The following is an 18425-nucleotide window of genomic DNA, read 5'->3' on the forward strand; positions in this document are numbered from 1 at the left end:
TACTTTATGCTTTAATTAAATGATTGTAGGCTTCGCTTTTGGAGAAAATCAAGCATCTTGTATAAACGGTTCTGTATTTTACCCGTCAGGCTGAAATGAGTTAGGTTTAGGGCCAAATGACCACAGCAGATTTTGTCATCCAGAATGCCATAATGTACCAACAACGTATAAAATTACCTTGGAGGAACAACCTCAAAAGTAATGATTAACTGCTCCTATTTTGTTTAAGATGAAATCATTAAAATGTATAAAACTCTCTTCCATTTCTAACTGCATTCAATTAATATCAAGAACAGATCCAAACCTCCAACTTCTTGCAGGATTATGACGCAATTGTGGTGACAAAATCCATCCACAGACAGACATGTAGACACCTGCCAAATTACTCAAGACCACCTTGGTGGTAGTTTCCACTACAGTAGGCGTTCTCCTGGACAACATTTTGCATTGATCACACATGCTCAAACACTCACACACACACACACACACACACACACACGATGAAAACAATACGAGCCACGCTGTCGTGTCTGGTAATAACATAACTTTACACTACAACATAGAAAACGAACTTCATTTCAAGCTCATAAAAAACAGCAGATGTCTGAGGTCGAGAAGCATTTTTTACTTTTGTGACTCTTGGCAACTTTTAACTGAAAACAATAATAATAGCTAAAATGTCGAGTGTATTTAAAACACATGGTTAGCTCACATGCTGTGCTGAGGAGAGGAAAAAAAGAAAAGAAAAAAGTATCCACTACAAATTTTGGTGGCCACACTGATGGGAAACTTGGCACGCAATCACAGTAAACTCATTTCAAGGCATCAAATAATGAATATTTGAGGTGTATCACTGAAGAGAGACACAGGAAAAGACTGCTATCAAAACCACATTTTGTCATTTTTATTTCTTCAATGCTTAATACCATGGGACAGGATTTTAAGAATGGAGACCTTATTTCAGTCAATATTTGCCTCAGAAGGAATATATTCTTTGTATTGTTGTAGTAGTAGTAGTAATAATAATAATAATAATAATAATAATAATAATAATAATAATAATAATAATATAAAGTCTGCATTGGTGTTGAGAGGAAAAGGAAAGGACAGAAACGTACAAGGAGGCACCTATATCCCCAGCTGGACCTGAACATTCCAAGACAAGAAGTAGAAATTACAAACTGAACAAATTTACTTCAGAGGCAATCCAGCAACTGGTAGCAAGGTCATTTTGATGGAAGTTCTTTCCTTTTTTGTTTAAAAGGATTTAAAACAACATTTACAAGACACCTAACATTCCATTCAATTCCTATTAAAAACAACAGAGAGAAAAAAAGAAAAAAGAAAAAAACAAACAAATCTTTTGACTGCCTCTTGCCCATGGTTCCCTCTAGGTGCATCTTCCATGTTGACTGTTAGTATACATCTTTCATTGTCCCGCCAAATTACCTGTATAATCCAGCCATCCAAAAACAGAAAACAAAAAAAAGGGAGCAATCACTTTTCTGTCGCCTTTTCTCAACTCTCTGTGTGTACTAACCGTGTGAGATTGTAAAAAAGGCGACGCCTTCAAATGATGCTGTACAGATGTGTTCACTGTAGGCCACACTACCAATGATATGGCAAAGTCAACAGAAAGACTTCTTGGTTTTTCCAGGCCTTTTTGATTCCGGAGCTGGGGTGGGTGATACGGCTGGCATGCATCTCCCAGTCTACAAGATGAACTTCCCTAGGAAGAATCCGATGAAGATGGCTGCTATGACGACGAGAAGTGAGGGCAGGGAGGCGGTGGTGGCTTCTCGGCCGAGGAGGCTAGTTGAGTTTGATGTCATGTGGTCTGAGCGGGGTACCTTTCTCATTATAACAACATCCTCCTGGTAAAACAAATGAGACGATATGAAGAAAGCATTCCACAGAAGAGCAGAAAAAAAAGATCAATGCAATGTAGGGGAAGTCTACAGGTGTTCAGTAAGCATGTCCACAAATGTTAACGCTCCTATAGCAAAGAGGACTTCAAACACTGTGTGATGAACTGAAATAGTTTACATAAACATAAAGACGCTGTTTACACCTGTTCTTAACATGCGATCTGCATCTGGATACAGAAAACAAAATTCTAGGTGTAACCGATGCAGAAGGCACTGCAATCACATCGGATTGGCCAGACCATGTCCCGGTCAGATTTTTTTGGACCGTCTGAAACCCTCTCCCAATCTATACTTTTTTTCTGATCAGAATTGAGGGGCTGACACCAACAGGTTTTGTTACTTTTCAAAACAGACAATCCAACAATCACGCTCTCTTTCGGTGGCGACTGGTCTGCTGCATGAGGGTGTGAAAGCAAGCAGGGTTTAAACCTCTCTCTGCGGCGCTTTTTCAAAATATAGTCGCTTATTATTGTGTGTTCTTCCAGCTCCGTCACTTTTCATATTATGTACAAGCAAGTGCAACACCATTAATGCTTTTGAGGAGAGATTAGATCAGTTATCTGCCCACTGTTATTCACTGCGGAGTCGCTCTAATTTGTTTCTCTTGATTTTGATCCCAGATAAAATGCATTAGAATGAAAAGTACAACAAAACCACAATATTTCATCATATCGATATTATTTTTCAACACATCTGACCTTTAGTTGCCGGTTCTCCTCAACCAGCTTGTTCATCTCAGCTTGAAGCCCCTTGCACTTCTCCTGCACTCTCTTCATCTCCGTATCGTCCAGTGAGGCAGCGGCAGGCACCGTGGCTGCTGTCGGGTCAGCCTTTGCAGTTGAGTTCATCACCGGGGCTGCTTTGGTCGCCTCCACGTCATTCTGCCCCAAAAAGGAGAGGGAGAGAACGACTGAAGTGAAATCCAGCATGCCCTGAGCTAAGTAGGGAGGTTAGCCTCTAGACAGGAGCCCGTGCCAAAGAAAGGCAGTGTTGTCCCGAAGCCCAGAAGCTGACATTGTCAGATCAAAGAGACCAGGGAGGAAATGCATCCCTCTACAAGTCATGTTTTATGTGGATTCGTTTTGTGGGGCAGACAACAAGACGGCATGGGGAAATTGGGAGGGGGGCCTTTGTAATGAAAATACAACTACTGTATTGTAGATAAAAGCTGGCAATCAATATACAAACAGGATATGATGTTATTTTCCCTGGTGACTAAATCCAAGGAAAGCATTTACATACACTGTATAAGCCCATTAAGTCAAAACACTGTTATGATAGTTTTGTTATGATAGATATTATCAACCATGGGCGTAGGTTTTGTTTAAACGATTGTGACGACGACTGCGGGTCCTTTGAGCGTTAAACACTTCATTTCCTGCCTTCTGGTGAATTTTTAAATGCACCAATTTATGGTAGAAATCTATTTATTTATGTATAGGAAAAACATAAAAGTCAGGTGACAATTCAAAATATAATAGAGTAAGGCTTTTTCTTTCAAATATTTATTCTCCTGTAGATCAATTTTTCATTTAATATTATCCCTGCTGATTCAACATACGTACACAGTATAGGCACGATTTACTCTTCTGTCTTCTTTTCTGTCTTTTGTTTGGGGAAGTAACCTCTTTAAATGTGCACGTGACCGATAAATTAATTTATTTTAAATGTTCGAGATTTCTGTTCCTGTTCAAAACTTTCTACACATTCAAAACATATCACACGCATCTGTGTTTTCGGATGATTTTTAGGAATCAGGCACATCTCAACTATGTTATTGAAGCTGACTGAAAACAAGAATACAACACATTTGGGCCACAACTGATTAAAAACATTGATAAAATCAATTTGAGAATGAGACATTGTTAAAGCCTCTAAATAATTCTGGAAAATAAAAACCTCCAAAGTTTAAATCTACACACAAGCCACAACAGTCAAAATTACATCTTGAACATAAAGGATTATTCTTACAGGTCCCATACTGAGCAAAATTGTTTTGTTCCTGTCCTACTGAAAGTGGATTAACAGCAATTGATTTTTTTTTTTGCTGTTGAGGCAACTCTAGTTTCTTCTGAGTTGATCCACTATGGACATGTATATGCCCTTTTCCATTTATACCATCCGCAGGCCTGGAAAACACTTTTTAAAATGTCAAGCTGTTTCCATGACCATGGGAATCCTGACTATAGTATGAACTCTTACCTGTTTGTCTGCCCCTGCCTCTCTCTTCCCCTCAATGAGTGGTACTTCCTGCATGAAGTTCACATTTTAGCAAGATTTGAACTGCCATTATTCACACAGTCACTTTATCCCTGAGTAGTGTGATGTAACCCATCAAATGAGAGAGAGAGAGAGAGAGAATTCTGTTAATTTCTTCACTCACTTCAACTGCACTCTCCCTGCCTCTTGTGGTATCCTGAAGGAAGGAATTCTGAATTACCCGACAAATAACTATGAATTAGGTGACAATCGTTTCATAACTTCTTGTGGTCAGAACGAATTTAATAAATGCATTCCATAGTTGTAGACCTAACTCAAACTTTCCCTAATAGCCTAAAAACCTTTTTCTCATCTCGGACTGCACCAAAATGCCTCATGTTCATGTTGAAGACACTGTCATATGAATTTATAATATGCAAAAAAATTCCAATTGATGAAATTCAAATGTCCCAAGCTGTCAACTTTACTTAGAGGGATATTAACACGTTTTTCTACAAGTCCTGGTCATTCATTTAACAAAAGAACACTCAATCACTCAAAATTGAATGATCACTGATTAAGTGTTTAAGCCAGTTTTCAAACAAAACTTTCAAACACTCTACGGTTCCAGGTTCTTAAATGCGAGAATTTGTTGCTTTTCTTGGTCTTAACATGATAGTTAACTGAATATCTTTGGGTTTTGGACGGTTGTTGGACAAAACAAGACATTTGAAGATGTTATTTCCTACCACCCAAGGTGACGACCACGACGACGACAACAATAATTATTTTTAGAATTTCCTGATGTTTAAGGGACCAAGCGTTTAATAATACATAAATTTGTTGATGTAAATAATGAATATAATAATGAAAATAATCATAATCAGCTGCAGCCCTAGCTAAATGTTGTCTAAAACATGAGCAGCCGTACAAGACTGGCAAGATGTTAATTAAAATCAAGAACTCTCTGATTGAAGAGGTAAACAAGATTATAAATAAGACCAAATACTTGATGTCATTTCAGTACTTGTGAAAGAAAACAAAAACCCTGCACACAGTCAATCACTTGTACTCACTTTATTTATGACGTTTTGGTTCTCATTAGGTAAAAGAAGTGGTCAACAGTGTTTGGGATTTTTGTTTCTTTCAGTTTCTGACCTGATGCCTGATGCACAAGAAATTCTGATATGCAACTTTGTAGTATTTGCTACCAGCTATGAGTATTTCAGTTTATGATACTTGGAGATACAAACACTAGACACAAATGTAATACTTATAATAAACTTACTTATAATAAAGACTACAAATATGTTGACCCTCAATATGCATTTTGGCATTATATTACACCTCACACAGCATCTCCTTCCTATAAAGTTAAATTCTTTACATGTTACACATTACATTCATGCTACACGGCCAAAGCAAAGAGCAGATACCACGGTGACTCAGCAGTCCACATATCCACACTGTAGCTGCTTAGCGTAAGCTAAATCTGGCTGGTCCTGGGGGCATTTTCACCTGAACTGTGAGGGCCTGCTGAGCTGTCCAGCAGAACTGCTTATCTAAATCCTGATTATGCCGAGGGCCCATTGATACAAGCTCCCAGTGTTCACAGTTAACTAAAACCTGATGCAATGCAATTTAATAGCCCTACAATTAATCCTATCTTTGGAAATTTTGTAACGTGATGAAAATAAAGTATTAATTCAGCTATATTGTCATTTTGAGGCCGAGTTGATGAAAGTGTTGTAAACTCTCGGGAGTTGTAGCAATGGATGTGTTCAAAAACCTCTAAAAAGATATAAAGTCTGAACTAGTATTGATTAGTTCAACACATACATGCTTGAGTGTTAGTTACCATATAGTCTGTGGAGGAGCAACCAGCTACTAAACACTCACATAAGCATCACTGTTTACTCCTTACTTATATCTTTCAGCCTCTTTTCGCACCTTGAAAAAGTTTCACAGCAGCTGTAGCTGTAATTGACACCCAGGCTTGATGTAGACAGCATAGGGGATGTTAGACGCTAAGATGCAAAATGCAGTGCAGAAGGCACCGACCCACTGTGGTTCTTGTGCTCCACAACAACAAGGTGCACGCAAAGAATTCACGCATCCCATAACACAACATCTACATATCATACAGGATGAATTTTGATTATGCTGAATGTCAGTGTTTACATACAAGCCGGACTTAAATGTCGATTCAATTTTATTTCGTAGTTCTGGTGGTTGTTTCAATTTTTCAACCTTTTCCCAATTGTGTCCGAATTCCTGATGCTGCTATCTAGACTGCTATCTACCACCTCTGACACGCCCGGAGTCGCCAGATGGTTAGATCACCTGACAGCAAAGTTAGTTTCACGATGGTTATCCTCAAGATCAGCCAGGCAAAGGAAATTTTCAGCATTTGAAAAACTGACGTATGACATAGCATGACACAATTAAGTACTTAAGTGTGGCTTGGAAAGGAAACGGTTGATAATTTATTGAATACAGTGCGTAAATAAGAGAAATGCACTTGCATAAGAAGAACGTATGGTGCTAAGGTTTTTATATCTTCTTCACATGATGCAGGATGCCTTGGCCAGTTTTCCCACTGGCATTGCACGTTCTTCCAATTTCACATTATAGCAGTGGATTTTTCCAATGTTTTTGCTTCTATGGAAAAAAACATGCTATTCTGGCAATTCTCGAAGTTAAACATTCAACATAAGCCCTTCGTAGAGAAAAAAAAGAAACTTCATGTTATGATTAAAGCTATGCAGAAATAAGCCGTTTTTAATGTGCAGAAGCACCGCTTACCACTTTATCGTTTTCAGAAGGCAGCTCGAAGACACATCTCAGCTTGGAATCCATGAGATCATCGGGTTTCGCATCTTTCCACTGGTGGAGATGAAAAATGGGATTCTTATTCATCAACTCAAACTGCTAGCAGCTGGAATCCATCCACACACACACACACACATGCACACATGTCAACCTACTTCATATTATTCACATGCAATGCAGCCTTGAATCTATAGCAATTACATAAACATAAAACATGCACGGCTTAATTTAAAAAACAGTTATGGCCTCAGACACATCTTCCTACACAAACAGCCACAAACAGACAGAGATATACATTTTTCCACTGATTTTAGGTCCATATTTTTAGAATGACAAATTTCCATAAAGTCAGCTCCCTAACTCTGAGTGTATAAAATCACAAAGCAAATATCTCAATGACAAACGTGCTTGTAATTAAAAGTGCTCATAAAGCACAGAATAACTTCGGGGTCGAGTACAGGGAATATCCGGTGTCATAAGTGAAAGGTAGAAAACAGAATTCCAAAAGGGCAGAGCAATGCCATGGACCTAATTTATCTGATAAATTAGTAACCTTACTAGATTCCAGTTTTCTTATCAGGACACGTCAGACCTTTGTTCCTTTACACTTCCTGGATCTTGCTTTTCATTCAAGACAAGCCAGTTGATGACGAGGACTACAGGGTATGTGCATGTTTTACTGACTGACTGGGCCTTTGCTGTCCTCCAGTGGACAACTGGAGAATGCATCTTAATTTGTTTGAGCTTCTGACGCAACAGCCTTCTCCAAGGATAGAGAGCCTTGGCTGGTTAAGTAACCCAGCAGAATGACAATAACCCTGCCACAGTCAATGACCAAACTCCAATTTCTGCTGTGAATGAGTACAAACTTAAGTATAATAAGTGGTGGGACGCTTGTGCTGTTAAATATTGATGAAAAGTTTTCAATGAGTCCTACGCAATGTTTAAGTGTCAAAATGTGTGAGAGTGGGGATACTTTCTGAGGCATTAACATTTATGAATAGGGTTCTTTTTATCAACAAAAAACAATACAGTAATCTATGTTTGTTTTAAATACATAAAAAATGGAAAAGTAAAATAAATAAAAGGGGATTTTACACTTTGCTTTTCAATTTCTATTACCTATAACACACTGAGCAGTTCATGCTACAAGAGGCCATAATTTACTGTAAAGTGTAGTGAACAGTGGGTTTTTGCAGCAGTAAAGACAGCTTTTGTATTTGACAACTGTGTTAATTGCTACTGTTTTGGTTTGTTTATTTTTGTGGGGGCTAGGTGAGTAACCGCAACAGTTCATGTACGATAAAGACTGCTACAGTGTGCTTTTGTCACACACATTTATAAATCATCTTTGCAAAAAGTAAAGTCAAATAATAATAAAAATAAATAAATAAATCACTTACCAATGCATCCATGTCAGAAACATTTGGCGGGGCAAAAATCGTCTGCACCATGAATTTGTGTTTACTTTTCTCGTTGGGGTCATAGTCAAAGGGCTGCAGCATGACTGTGAATGACGAGTAAAAGATACAGTTAGGTCCATAAGTATTAAGACGGTGACACAATTTATGTCATTTTGCCTCCGTCTACCAACACAACAAACGAAGGCATCAAGGTGTGATTGAAATACTGTACAAAGATTTATGGACCTACCTGTATGTTAAAATGTTAGAGCAAAGGCAGCCCTACAGTACACAGAAAAAAGCCTACCTAAACATTCAGCATAATGACCCCCGTATATCTAAACCCATTGATGACACAATACCCATGTTAATTTGTATAAATTAAATGATTGTACACTTCAGCAAGCCAATCATTAATATTTTCCTTATATAATGTGGCAATGATCAACGTCAAATTGTTGTGTTTTTTAAATAAATAAATAATAAAAATCAGTTAATTCTGAAATCTCCTATTCAATTTCAAGCAGATGGTGTTTATTTTACAAATTTAATCTAGTGAATATAAACTGCCATGCTCATTGTCCAATAAAGTTGATACTCCATCTAAATTTATACTGCACTAATCAAAGAAATCCATGTGTAGCCTTGATGAATGACTGCTCCATAGAGAACTGTGTTTGTCGTCAGCTTGAAATAATTTCACTTCTAATTGACTCCAGTGGTGATATGTTTTCAAAGCAGCTCAATAACTATACAAGTGACACTCTATTTACCCATATCCTGGATAAATATAGTATTTGGAACATACTGTACAGACAAAGAAGTGAAAAGTATGCTGCAGCAGTGGTTTGAGTGGCTTCTGGGGACACTGACAATTTTTATCCCCACTGTGAAAATGTTATCACTGAAGTACCTTGCAACTCGCATGAATTCAAGCTGCTGCTATAGAAAACCTAATATTAACAGCCACCGTTCAGAAAAACATTTTTACTTTAGTAACTTGAAACATTGTTAGACAATTCATGCAAGGCAACTGTCCTGAATACAAATCCATTACGAACTATAAAAACCAAGTTACAGCAGCCAGATTAAGGCTAATTTGATTTTAAAAATCAGAATGAAAACCTAATTTGCCAGCAGCTACATTTACATGTAAAAAAAATCTAATTATCAGCATTAATCAGAGTATGGCATTTCTCCAATTAAGATATTTACCCCGGGTGCTTTAAGGACTCGTCCATTAATATTCCTGTTTTCATGCTACAGTTTACATGCAGCAGTTGTAGTTAACCTTGAATCCAATATTTCTATCACAACACTACTGTGGTAATTCCTTGTGGCCCTCCTTGTGCGACTATTGTGATAAAACTGCGGTTGATGTTTTTTCCGTTTTTGGGCACCAAGCCGTCAGTTGGGTATAGGGCGCTGTTGAGGAATTGATGTGCGACGGTCACCTAAAGTTATTGTGGTGTGCCCCATACCTTTGCTTCTAGTCAGCACTTACCTGCAGACATTTGGATTAATCAGCATGTTGATTTTTTTGGACTCAGGTAGTCAAATAGATAAAATGTTCTTCAATAACACAACCAAAGAACTGAGGACTCCACATAACTGTCTGTGATTATGGCTCTTCTGATTGTATGCTTTATCACGCTTTATGATTGACCCTTTAATTAATGATTTATTCTATATGAATTAAACTAACTTGGTTTAACGTAAGAAAAGGCATGGTTCAGTCAAGTCAGAGGACAATGTTTACCTGGGCACCATTTAAGTAGCCTGGTTGCCTTTATTGCATTATGGCTTGATTACTGTTGTGAATATAAATGTAGCAAATAACCCTTCAAAATATGTGTCTCAGTTGTTTTGCTTAAACAGAAATGAGATATTTACAGATATTTCCTGTCAAGTCTGTTTTAAGTGTTTAAGATGTCATCCTCAATAGTAATTCCTTTTTGGAATTGAGCCTTCCCCCCCATTGTGTCTTTGAAGGATGTATTATGCAGCATATGTTTTAACAAAGCTGTACAGGTCAGTTTCTGGCCCCATCCGATATGCACACAAATCTAGTTGGGCCACAATGAGAATACAAATCGTGTGAACTAGACGAAAACTGCTTCAACAAATTACAACTTGGGTCTTTTACACCTCAGCTTTAACTTAGCACATGGCCTTGTTGAATTGTGACCAAACTTTGCTACATCTTTCTGACCCAATTTGCTTCTCAGGTTTCCAGTGTCTCTTTCAAATCAACAACAAATTTTTTGGGCTAAGGTGCAATGTGCCCACTGACCTTACAGAACACAAGACAATGATTAAATGTGTTTTTTTGTAAAAGTCTCTAGAAAAACTTACCAGAGATGTTGACAGTTGCTCCGGCATCGATGACACCACTGTTTGGCCGTACACAGTACCTGCGCGGTGCCGTCGTCTTCACTTTGAAACACACTCTTCTGTCAGAGGGGTTCTTCAGTTTGAGGTTGGTGGTTATTACATCTGTGAAAGGACCTGATCGACAGATTGACCAAAAAAAGTGCATTATCATTTCTGTATCCTCGAGTACATTTCTCCTTCTGTGGGTACGCAAAATAAAAATACAAAGCAACAACAAATATTCTAGAAGTAACTGTTTTCTTATAAAAATATACTAAGCAGTGCAGTCCTCTGCTTTAATGGGCATGTTTTGGTTGTGATTAATCATTGAAAGAACATTTAAGGACATTTTTCTGGCAGCACATCCTGCACTAGTTGCAACAAAGCAGGACTGAATGAAATAATTTTTCAGTGAACTGGCTAAATTTAGAATACCAGACTGTGGAGGGTAAATATGTAACAGGTTTAAAGTGAAATTGCAGAAATAGAGAACATTCAATATTACAAGTTACACCTCAGTGCCACGGTTCAAGAAGAACTTTAAAAAGATTTGTTGGAAAAAAAAAAAAAAACACTGTCAGGCTGCAACTTAAATAGGCCTACCTTTTTAAGCAGACTAACTGAATATTGAGTTCCTTGGCTTGAAACTTTAAATATTCTAAAAACGGGATTGATGAAGAAACAGTGGGCAGTGCAACACTGATATATTTAATTCAATTATGACTTGCAATATATCTAAACTTTTCTTCTAGTGTTTATTTATTTGTCTAATTTTAATGATGCTTATGCCTAGGATTATCTCTGTTGGGAGTATTACTAAGACTTTTAAGCGACTTAAAATTCATTTGTAAGACAAACTGTGCAATTATTTACGGAGATATGGCCCTCCTTGCCTTTTGTAATATTAAAAATGCATTTTAAAATATTTCATAAACACTGATGGACGGGTATTACTACCTGTAAATGCAGAGCTTAGCATGAGACATTCATGAATATCAGGTCATATATCAGGAGATCAATAGTTAGCTCTCCATCTTGTGACAGAGCTGGCTTCAAATTACGTCCTTAACCATGGTCAGCACCATCCAGCTTTGACATGCCAGGAAAACATCACTGGAGCCAAATCAGAGGTACCCCAAACTCGATCAGCATAATTAGTCTGGGAGCATGGAAGAAAAACAGGTCCCATGATGCATGGTTAACTGACAACAGCATGGGTTCTATGGGTGAGGCCTACTGGTTTTACCTGCAACGGTATTTGCCAATTTTCCATCAAGTATTTATTTTGATGCCATAAATTCTACTATAAACCTTGGTTTCATGGAACTTGTCTCAAAAATTACCAGTGGTATTTAGAAATTTTTGATATACTTGTCAATTTTTGATCTTGAGCTCAAAGGGGTCACACAAAGGAAAAATTAGTTTTTGTGTCTGTGAGGCTAGACCAACTCATTTTTCAGTGGGAAGGCCCGACTAAGCTTCACCTTCAGATCCTTTGAGGGATCCTCCTTTATGGGACGCATCCTAAAGAGGGTCCTGTGAATTGACAGAGCTCTAGTGTTCTATTTGCTGAACAGTGCACATTGTTAGATGATTGACAATCAAAATTGATTGCTCGGGTTTAAAACTTTTTTAAAATGCTGTTTTATTTTGATTTTGGACTGAGAGATGAGGTTATACAGGGCACTCAGAAAGCATTCAGAACCCTAAATCTCTGTCATTTTGGGGGATTGAGTGTAGAATGATGAGGGGGGGGGCAAAATGTGAAAAAAAGGGAAGGGGTCTGACTACCTTCTGAATGCATTGTACTCTGGCTATTTCACCTTAAAAACAACCCCTGTGTGTGTTTTAGGTTTTTATGAATGCCAAATTTGTCATCATTACACAAATTATAATTTTTGTGCAAAAGTCTCCAATATTATACTCACTAATTGCCAGGTTCCAATATTTCCTTTATTCAATTTGTCTTTTAAGCTAATTGTATGATATTCCAAAATAAACGTTTACATACTACAGACTAATCATCAGGTGTCTCTTGTGCCCTGACCTGCAGGACTAGCATAAAAAAAAAGTCCTAACACAAATTACACTTTTCTAAAGGGTCAACTAATTCACAATGTGATGATGATTCTTCCAAAGTTTTAACTCATTAGCATGGTTTTCTTATATAAAAACATTAAAAAAAAAAAAAAAAAAAAAAAGTCTAAGAAATAAAAGCATTCAGGATATCCTTTCTACTTTCTACAGCTTGGTTGGAGCTCTGGGGTTCACAAAGCCTACATTCAGCCTTCCTTCACAACCATTAGTCGGAGAGATAAGAAGCAATGCATGACCAGATTGGAGCTCCACCCAGCTAAAGTTAACATGTAGAGTTATGGTGATGACTTGGGTGTTGTTTTCAACACAGGTGCGTCACAAAAGCATTCCTGGGAACCTGAAAAACCTTGTCACTGGTTCTGTGTTTGTAACATCAGATATTTGTACCAGCAACCACTGCTTCCAACATCTTATTTTGTTGTATAGCCTTCATGAAGCAAGAGGCAAAGACTATGAGATTCTTCCTGCCATCACCATGCCTGGTTATTGTAACAAAGATGCAATATTATAAACTTGTGGAAGAGTGATTACGCTGAACTTTATTTATTAAGACGTTATATCTATTTCCATCCCACCCCTAGTAAACACAAATGAAAGAAACTGGCAATTATGCTCATGTAAATAAATGTTGGTGGGTTAAGCATTAAAGTAAGTAAATGTGATTTGGTGCTGATCAAAAGCACATGGCAGACATGATCATTTCAGCCTGTCAAAAATCTAAGCCTGTCAACTATTCCTCCTGACTTTGGACATGCCTGAAGCCTTTCTGAAGTCCTGTACCTGCTGGTGGGACAAACAGTAAACAGACACTTTTTGATAATACACCACAAGTACAAAATTATCATGAGCAGCACCTGCTCTTTGAAATAGAATGACTAAGGAGGTAAAAACACTGACTCAATTTATTTATTAAAACCCTCTTCTGTCACACAAACTCAATAAAGACACACAAATCTAAGACAACTGATAAACTGCTTCTACAAAAAAAAATAACTTTATCTTGACAGACAATTTTCCAAACTATGTGTGTTTTATACAGTGTGAGCATTGCTAAAACAAAGACTGAAACAGATAAAACACTGGAAAGCAGTTGTACACATCAGATGTACACCCACATAGCCTGCATCCATTGCCTAACTCTGAGATCCCACCTTTGCTCAAGCAGCGTTAGCACGGTCTCTCTCATCTTGTTCCGTGTATGCTGAGTTAGGGTCCCCTAGGCCAGGCCTACTCTAAAAATATCAGCCAAGGAAAGGAGGGCTGCCCCCTCTAGCTTGCTGGAGGAATCCCAGCAGAGGCTCTAAAACAGACCAGCTCAGATACGCGCAGACCGATTTAGCTCTGTCTCTGTGACAGTATGGGAGCTGTGGTCATCTTCCTTCTCCTCATATTGCTTCTCAAAGACCAAACATGAACCGTTTCATTTTTCTCTGTGTTCCTGTACAAGCAACCGGATCCTTTCTCTTTCAATGTAGCAGGTTGGTTTAGATTTAAACACACTCGTATTTAAGTTCATGCTGGATCATACCAAGGGTAAACAATAAGGGGAAAGGGGGGGAAAGGGACAAACTCTTTGCATAACATACTGTATTTAGCCTTCATACACAACAGGGTAAAGGCTTAATCTGATGAGGGAAAATATAAACCATGTGATCAGTAATCAGAATAAGTCTAATTATAGCAGAACTTCTTAATCAAGTGAAATAAAGAGGTTCGTGATCAGTTGATGACTAACCACGTCTCTGCCATCAATATCAATTTAAGGTTCGGCTAAAGAAAAAAATTATTTATGTAATTAGGTTTAACTCTTGACCGTCTTTAAAACCTATATGTATCCAAAACAAACTGAGTTAACCACTGCAGCCAGACACCTACTGTTAGCCTTTCAACAGTTTGAATGAAGAAGTTGACTTTTAAGGCACCAGTAACCTGTTGCACAAATGAAACACAAGTTTGATCAGATAGTTTAAAGTCATTACTACTAACTGCTACATTTTAACGAGCTGGTTTTAGTCTTAAATCAAAATGAGCTTAATTTATTCTATCCCTTGCACTGTCATTAAGTGGCATGCCTATATGCAAAAAGTGTCTGCATCTCGCTGGAAGACTCTATTCATTTTAAGTTCTGCACCTGCTGATGCAGCCACAAACCTAACAGATGCAGAAGAAAACGCTTTCCTGATTTGAAAGAAAAACCTGTCCACTTCGACAAATAAGGAGAATGCTCATAGGTTTTAGTATCAACAGGATCAAGGATCTGAACTTGGTGGTGCGTAAAGATGTGACAAATCAGATTCACATAGGACACCTCATCACCAAAACATCTCAATGACTATACCCAACCCAAAGCTATCCTGCGGGTTTGGTATTTGAACTGGTGACATTTCTAACAATCCTGTCAAGTCCAGGCTACAGCCAGTATCCACTCATACCTAGTCCTAAGTAACAATCAGAGTCTTAGAATCAGCAAAACAATGGGCTGAAAGATTCCAAGACAGTGGTTCATTCAGCAACAATAAAACGGTGCCTTATAATGCTTGCAGCAGAGACAGATTACTAACATGGACGAAAACAAGAATTCAGGTTCAAAATGAGTAATGGTCGTCATAAATAGTTCAGCTACTGGGACTCTTTTACAGTACCACTAGCGACACTGAAACTTGTACACAAGCATAATTCAGTTTTACGCTCATCCCAATCACTTGTAATGGCCACTTAGCTAATAAAAAGAGCAACATTTTGAACCATATAAATGTTACAAACTTAAACTAACTACATCTGTGAATTTCTGAAGTGCTGAGACGTGGTTCACAGGTCTGTCAAATGTAAAAGACAGTTTGTTGTTGGAGAGTAGCTAACAAGTGGCCAGTTAGATATCAACTTTCGCATTAGCAGGCTAGCCTAGCTGACGTGACCCAACGGTTAAATGACACATCGTTGAAATCACTGCCAGGCAAGCAATCAGTGGGGATCAAATGTGTGAATTACTTTTGTTTCGTATGATTGTGAAGAACAAAAAAAGTTGTCCGGGACACGTTTACATATTTTACTGAGTATATACAGCTAACGGAACGACAGGTTAGCCTAATGTTGCTGAAAACTATAGTTTATTAACGTTACAATGTACATTAGTTAGCCAAGTTTGTCATCCAAGCTGTCAGTCACTTTAGCAGCTTTACATGACAAAGTGTCTGAAAGAGGTGTGTCGGGATGGACGCTTCATTTTCTCGCTAAAAAGAAAAAAAGGAGTTAATGTACTTCCATATAACGTCCGGATTATGAGCGGTAATCGTTTCAGGGAACAGGATGAGCCCCAAGGAAACAACAGTTTACTGTTGCTAACACTACAACAGGAGAATAGAAGCTCATACTGCAAACACGGTGCTCACTTTAATTCCGTTTTACAACCACAGGCAGTTGCCCCACATTCTTCCACCACTTTGCTAGGTGTTGTCATTAGTGGCAGGCCGTCAAAAAGCACGCCACGCCGGCTTATCCACGTCACTACAGTGCGAGGATACAGCGGCCCGTCTCGTCCCTGGCTAACTTAAAATGGCGGTGAATGCTAGCTAGCTCGCTAGCAACGAAATTGGCTTGAGGGAGTGTGAAATCGTTTCAACCAGGCAATGCTCCCAGCTCCGATCAAGAAATTTTCATTCACCTACCTTTAAATCTGAGGTCGGAGGGAGGGTCGAGAATTAGGATCTGATCCAACTTTGACATTTTTTTTTTTATTTTTTTTTTTTTTTTCTAGCTGAGGGGGTGCACTTGCTTTCTGTATCGGGGAGTTACTGACAAGTGGAAGTACCGGATCCCCTGCCACCACTGAGTCAAACGCTGACTGAGCTCTGCGAACGAGCATGTGGGTACAAATACTTGAACGCGCGGGTGCACGACGCTGCTGCGCGCCCTCGTGGTTCAGCGACTGATGTGATAATGGTAGTACAGTGAATCAGTTATACTGCGGAGGAAAAAAAAAAAACCCTATAAAAGGATTTGATCCTTTCTAGTTATCTTAACTGTATTTAGTATCGAAGAACTGCAGCCTCCTTGTTTATTTATAGACTTTTTTTTTTCCAGTACTACCCAGGGGCCCCAAATCCCCAGGTTTTACTCCATATAATTTGGGTCTACATGATTTGATTAATTAATAATTTCTGAGAAACTTGCATCACTTAATTAGCATATCAACTCTGTTTTTTTTTTCTCTGTGTCAAGTAATTCACATACAGAAAACAGAAAAAAGGTCGCACTACTCCATCACAGGAGAACTGTGAGGCTGCGACCAACAATTATCTGTACTCTCGATAACTCTGACAATAATTTTCTTCAATAATCAATTAATTGTTTAGTGTATTAAATGTCAAAACACAGTGAAATATGCCCCTCATTATTCCCTGAAGTCCAAGTTAACACATTCATATTTCCCCATTTTGTCTGACAGTCATAAACCCAAAAGATTTTGAGTTTATAATCACATAAAAACTGGAAAACGAATTAACTTTCTGTCAGTCGATTATATAGCTAATCATTTAAAGGCATAAAATATAAATGTGATTTATTTACCTGAAGTTACTTACAGTGTCAAAAGCACGATTTACCACTTTCTTGTTCATTAAAGTAATATATTTAGTTGAATAGGTTCTTTTCTATTCCATCTCTCCCACACTTAACTATTATTAACACTGTGTACCCTCTCATAAGAACAAGAGACATGCTGTCAATCAGAACATTATTTGCATACACTCTTCAAAGGCACACATTATGCTGAAATTGCTCACAAAGACTTCCTTTTTTAGAAATTAGAAATGTAGGTGTAGGACTTGACAGAGCCAGATAAACAAAGAGTATACAGAGAAATATATTTTTCATTTGTGTGACTTCGAGGACTCCCATTAGAGTTGGAAACATAGAGCATACTGTGTATCAATTATCATTGCTGAGCAGGTCAAACTATAAGATCAGTTTCAGATTTGTCTCGACTGTAGTCATAGACAATGAAACAGGTTTGATGGCCATTTCTGAATGCTAAAGCCAAAAGTGAAAAGCCTCAAGAGACAGTCTGTCTAATGGTCGCTAGAGGCTGGCAGCAAAAAAAAAAACAAATTGACTGTAATGAAGCAGAAGGGAAAATTCCAAAAAGTTTTTCTCCCCAGCTTGTGATGCTGTTAATGTGAGTTTGAGCCTTTAAAGGAATAAAATGTAAAGGAAAAGAAAATGAGAGGTAAATTGTTATTGGGGAGGAGTCCTGGTGTTTATAACAGTGTTTCCGCACTTTGTCCTATTAATATCTCACTTTACCCTCTCAGACACCACTGACAAACGTGGCTACCATTAAACCCATCTTCGTGACAGGAAGTGTAGACCTCCCCTCTGTAAGCTGCTGAGGGGGTAATCCACTGCAGTGCACTGAACAAGACCCTTTGGAATGCTCCATTCTGCATGTGATTTGTGCTGTTCACAGCTTTTCAAAAGGTCATGTTGAACACATGTGTGCAAAAACAACACAGGACTAATTTGTTAAGTGTTTCCTATTTTGGGTTTAAAGCTAGAAGGCTGTAGGAAAGTGATATCACTTTTCCAAAGGAGGAGT

The 18425-nt window shown here is 38.2% G+C and overlaps 1 protein-coding gene across 1 annotated transcript; it reads right to left on the reverse strand.

Annotated features, from left to right (window-relative positions):
* Nucleotides 1-889: 889 nt before the first annotated feature.
* vapal (VAMP (vesicle-associated membrane protein)-associated protein A, like) lies at nt 890-16725 on the reverse strand. Its single transcript, XM_040144021.1, has 6 exons — nt 16498-16725; nt 10718-10870; nt 8363-8466; nt 6933-7013; nt 2627-2809; nt 890-1874 (listed from the first exon to the last, which is right to left on the reverse strand). Exons 1-6 carry the CDS (start codon nt 16553-16555, stop codon nt 1713-1715), a joined length of 741 nt encoding a protein of 246 aa, XP_039999955.1. The 5' UTR covers nt 16556-16725; the 3' UTR covers nt 890-1712.
* Nucleotides 16726-18425: the final 1700 nt, after the last annotated feature.

Source organism: Xiphias gladius, chromosome 14, assembly GCF_016859285.1.
Source record: "Xiphias gladius isolate SHS-SW01 ecotype Sanya breed wild chromosome 14, ASM1685928v1, whole genome shotgun sequence".
Taxonomy (NCBI): domain Eukaryota; kingdom Metazoa; phylum Chordata; class Actinopteri; order Istiophoriformes; family Xiphiidae; genus Xiphias; species Xiphias gladius.

Coding starts and splice junctions, on each gene's coding strand:
- vapal (XM_040144021.1), bottom strand. CDS start 16,555: ATGTCAAAGTTGGATCAGATCCTAATTCTCGACCCTCCCTCCGACCTC. Junction 10,871..16,497: donor CTCCGACCTCAGATTTAAAG/GTAGGTGAATGA, acceptor TCTGTCGATCAG/GTCCTTTCACAGATGTAATA. Junction 7,014..8,362: donor TTTCTGACATGGATGCATTG/GTAAGTGATTTA, acceptor CATCTCCACCAG/TGGAAAGATGCGAAACCCGA.